Consider the following 5,000-nt stretch of genomic DNA (forward strand, 5'->3'; position numbering starts at 1 on the left):
CCCTTATTGCTATTGTCTCTGGCGACAGATATTTAGTGTACATTTTTATGCATTTTAGTTGTTCCTCCCTCTATTTTGCCGCATTGCATTGGTGATGCTTAGGAAACATTTTTCATTTTATACATTTTTTGCGTATTTAACCCACCGTTTGTAAAAATTAAAAATGAACGAATCCGCACTAGGTTAGCATTCGACACTACAGAGGCACAAGATTGTCTCGCAAAGCCCCCCTTCCCTTGCCCCTTCTGAAGCAGGACATTTTTTGTGTGTATTTATCTGCATACGTCGATCTAGTTTTGAATTTGTTTCACTTTTTGTTCACCTCCCATTCCAATGCCTTCTGCGTAAGTCAGTGAGTAATATACTCAAGCAGTGTTTTTAGTAAGGATCCACTAGCAACTGGTAGGGAGTTGGCCTCCACTAAACTATAGCTCGCACAGCGAAACTTACGGGGAAAAAAACAAAACGTGAAGCCCATAAGAATACTTTTCAAACTTCTGTTGGAAGAGCAGCAGTTCCGACACACCCCCGTAGGCCGAAGGATGAAGTATTTTTATTTTGTTTTCAGCTCGCACAGCGAACCTTCTTTATAGCATTCAGAAGTCAGTGAAAGAGCGACAAAATAATGGTTTCAAAATAATTATCTATACCACTGCATACTGTCACCTGTGGTATCCATTCTTTCTACATTCCGTGGTAGTACTAAACGACTGGTTTACTAACATAGAATGCGGCGAGCAACAACTGAATAAAGGAGTGACGATATTTGGCTTGTCTCTACAATACAATCATTTCTGTACAGGCAATCTTTTCTGGTTCAGCGATTTACTCCAAGTCCCCACGCCTTTATGCACTCTCTCTCTCTCTCTTTCTCATGTACGGAACGATAAATAACAGTTAGGAACCGCGTGCAAACCTCGCGTTTTGGGCTAGTTCTATTTTACTTAGAATATTTAGCTGCTTTGATTCTGCTCCACAGAAGAAATTACTTAGTTTAAAAGAAAAAAAAATCAAAATGAAGCACATTCGCACTCAAAAAACTGAGTTATGCGAACAATGTCTTAAAAGCAATTGCAGCAGCATTTGCAGTAGTGTAGTAGTGGTAGTACGCGTCCTGGCACTATTATTTATTTAGCTATTGCGCTAAGGAACTGTGTTAGGTTTTGCAAACCTTCCCTCTGCAGGCGCTGCTCATCTAGAACTCTAGTGCAGACAACGGTTAGCTCAGAAAGATTTGCATTGTGAATTAAAAACATATTTATCTACGATACTTACTCCAAAAACTTTGTCATGTGAGCGCGATAGCAACAGCACACGGATTAAGTTCTTATTCCATTTTGATCCTGCTTCATCCTTCCTCCTTTGCAAATTTCGTTTGCTGCTTCACATTCATTCGCTCGATTCCTATTCTTTGTTCCATCGATTGTTCAAACATAATCTGACCCGGGAAACACTTTAATAGCGATATTTTTTTCCACATAGGAACTCAAAATGTAATTCAAATTAAAAGAATTGTTCATGAGACCGCAGCCAAAGATTGCACACTCCAATGTTGTTGTTCGTAAATTGATTCTTATTGAAAACACCATAAAATAACCTTGTCCTCACTATCTCACATGCCCCTGTGTGTGATGTACGGGGAAAAATAGTGTCTCCACATTTACCACGTGCATTATCCATCTGCACTATTATACTATTTTGAAAACAGAGAAACTATATTCTGCAATTCAGTTCGTTACAATTCAGCTAGGTGAAAAAGAGCAAGGCATGTACCGATCATCTTCCTCGATTTAATGCTCTATGTAGAATGTGTTTATAGAGGCGAACGAAGTCGAAGTTGTGAATGTTCCAGGGGCAAACACAATTTAAAGTAATTTTACCTAAACATGCAAGTGAGGCCGAACCATCAAACAACTCCCAAGATTTCATTTAGATAGATGTAGATTTGTCAACGGCTCTACACCTCGTACCAGCCTTCAGCAATATTCCGGTAATATACAAAAGCGCACAGGGTGGTAAGCGGGAAGTTGTGTGAAGGGATAAATTATCTGATCAACAGTATCAACGTCACTGCTTAACGACCGGAGAAGGATTAGTGCCACCTGACTGTAAGTTATCTTGTGGTAGGTTGCATTTTAGGTAAGTACCATTTCAAAATAATGATACAAACCCGTGTCCAACTTGCGCTGTTTGATAGGTAGCAACAATAATCGCACCCCAAGAGGGAATGCACACTTTGTTCTCGGATCGGATTGTAACGTAGTGGTCATTGTTGATCCATTTCATTTGGATAGAGCTTCTGGATCTTACCGTATTTGCCGTGGCTACAATTCTAGGATCTTACTTGCCTTGCTTTAATCCATTGTCTCAGTATCATCTCTGTTTACTTTATCCTTATCAAGCTTCCTTTGGCCTTTTGCCGACGTCTATGCGCTATCTGGTATTCTCGTTTCGCCTTGGACATTGATCCACTGTATTTGTGTTGAATTTCCCTTGATCTGAGTTACTATGACAAGGGCTACACAAAACGGAAGAAAAACATCGGGCATATGAGTTAACAAAATCACTGAAAGAATCAACTCTCATAATTACCTGAATCACGCCTGCCGTGCTCACCTTTGTGGCGAGTGTGTTGAGCGAATGTCTGGTTTCGGTCCATTGTTCTGCATCAATCGACTGTCCGTCATCTCAATGGAGTATGGTTCGTCTTCCTCCTCGTCGAGATCCTCCTCTTCATTCGCCCGCAACGGAACCGTTACGTCATCTATTAATCCTGCAAACACAAAGTCCATTCGTGATGAACGAGGTCGACGGCAGCACGGGTTAGGGCCACGGTCAAACGCTTACCTTGCCCTGGTTGGGCCGCATTATCGATTGCATCCGGTGAATGGAAGAACGATACTTGCTCGAATCGCTCATTGGCATGCATTAGCAACTTTGTAATGATTTCCACGAAGGTGGGTCGCGCTGAAGGACGATGATGCCAACAGCTGCGCATCAGTTCGTAAAGTTTGTCTGGACAATTTTCCGGCCGCTCCATAACGCCTCCGTCGATAACGTATCGCAGAACCTGATCGTTCGTTAGACCCTACGATAACGAAAGAAAAAAAAGCACATATGAAGCATGTAAAAGACGGGGCAGCCTTTCGCCACACGTACCTGATAAGGTTGCGAGGCAAGCGTTGCCATCTCCCAGAGCACTACGCCGTAGCTGAACACGTCGCTGCTGCTTGAAAATAAGCCATCCTTGAGACTTTCCGGTGCCATCCAACGTACCGGCAGGAAACCCTTCGTTCCCTTGCGATAGTAGTCCGTCTCGTAGATATCGCGCGTCATGCCGAAATCACCAATCTTTACAGTAAGATCGTCCGCTACCATACAATTTCGAGCGGCAAGATCGCGGTGAACGAACTTTTTCGCCGCCAAGTACGCCATTCCGTCCGCAATCTCGATCGCCATTTGGAAGATTTGCTTCAGTGTCGGAGGCTGCGGCGATTGCTCCTCGCCATTCTCATAATCCGGCCGGTGACGCCGGAGATAGCTCTTTAGGTCACCGTTCGCCATTAGCTCCATTATGACTAGCGTTGGTTGGCCGACCGAAACCACACCAAGCAACCGAACCACATGGTGGGTGTTGAACTCTTTCATGACCGTCGCTTCGATAAGAAAGCTTTCCCGTTCACGTTCGGTGGCACTCTCGTTAACCGTTTTAATCGCGCACGGGATGTTTGCATCGTTGCCCAGTTTCGTCACAATGCCCTTGTACACCATTCCGAACGAGCCCTGGCCGAGCTCTTCCAACTGAATGATGTGCTCCCTCGGTACCTCCCATTCGTCCACCTTGTAAGTGACCCCGGCATAGTCGGGGTTGACGTGCGCAAACAGGCGCATATTCGACATCGGCATGTACTTTTGTTTGGCGAAGTAGAAAACGACTAAACCGAAAAACACCAGCACTAGCGTCAGTACGATAATAAGCGGCCATATCCACCAGGGTGTGTCTCCTTCGTGTTTCGGCAGGAAGATGTACTTTTCCGCCGTGTACGGTCCATTGCCAGCCGTGGTCGTCGCCATAACGCGCACACTATAGTTGCCCGCTTCGAGCTTTGTCAAGAGGAACATGCCTGTTTTGTTGTAACCGTGCACCGTAATGCAACGGGTAATCGCTTGCACCGAATCCAAATCGACACGCTGATACTTGATCGAATAAGAAACAACTACGCCGTTTGGTTTAGATGGACCAACCCATTTCACACCAATCACACGTTGCGTACTGTTTGAGTTGTCCGACAGTTCTAACGAGTTGAAGGGAACCAGGTCAGCATCCTCCCGACGAGGCGTACGGAAGGAGATGAGCTGCGCTGGGCCACAGATAATGCTTGGGTCATCGACCACTATAGTTCCGGGAATTTGAGTTGCATTTTCTCGGCACGCAACGACATGGAACTGATACAGCGCCGAGTGTTTGAAGTTGCTCAGGGGAAAACTAATTTCAGTCGTATTCACCGATTCCGTCAGCGTACGGTAGTACTCTTCGCCAATCACCTTTTCATTACTATACACCGTCGCCACCGTATCACCAGACACGTTGTCCGTGTTATTGGGAAACAGCACATGCGTATCGTTCTTTAACGGCAATTCATCCTCATTCGGAATGTTGCGTCGCCTCCGGGATGATGATTTGGTATTTCTACAGAGAGAGAGAAAGAAAAAAATACAAAACCATGTTAGTACCGAATGTAACCGTGTGTAACGTGAGTGGCGTTTGGTGAGCGCGATGGGTTCGTACTTTATGTATACATAGTTGTGTAACCAGTCTTCGAATTGGATTGCATTCTCGATTTCCACGATATCAATTTTGGGTGGTCCGCTGGCTGGACAAAAGGCCGCACACTCTTCGACCGAGCAGCCCTGGCTGTTATCTTTGATCGGTGCAGGAGTCGTTCCGATCGGTGATTGAGGTGTAATATTTGGCTTCGGTGTAGTGTTTTCAATTTCTG

At 44.9% G+C, this 5,000-nt stretch overlaps 1 protein-coding gene across 3 annotated transcripts in view; it reads right to left on the minus strand.

Annotated features, from left to right (window-relative positions):
- The window catches only part of LOC126578581 (insulin-like receptor), a 30,524-nt gene that overhangs the window by 768 nt on the left and 24,756 nt on the right, over positions 1 to 5,000 (minus strand). For all 3 annotated transcript variants that reach the window (XM_050241284.1, XM_050241282.1, XM_050241283.1), the window contains exons 11-15: positions 4,790 to 4,997; positions 3,160 to 4,690; positions 2,848 to 3,088; positions 2,593 to 2,773; positions 1 to 2,518 (exon numbers count right to left, since the gene is read on the minus strand). The exon at positions 1 to 2,518 is cut by the window's left edge and continues 768 nt beyond it. In XM_050241284.1, coding sequence (XP_050097241.1) covers positions 2,613 to 2,773; positions 2,848 to 3,088; positions 3,160 to 4,690; positions 4,790 to 4,997 — 2,141 coding nt within the window. In that variant the 3' untranslated portion in view covers positions 1 to 2,518; positions 2,593 to 2,612. The remainder of the gene's footprint in view (positions 2,519 to 2,592; positions 2,774 to 2,847; positions 3,089 to 3,159; positions 4,691 to 4,789; positions 4,998 to 5,000) is intronic.

The sequence above is a fragment of the Anopheles aquasalis genome, chromosome 3 (genome assembly GCF_943734665.1).
Source record: "Anopheles aquasalis chromosome 3, idAnoAquaMG_Q_19, whole genome shotgun sequence".
Taxonomy (NCBI): Eukaryota; Metazoa; Arthropoda; class Insecta; order Diptera; family Culicidae; genus Anopheles; species Anopheles aquasalis.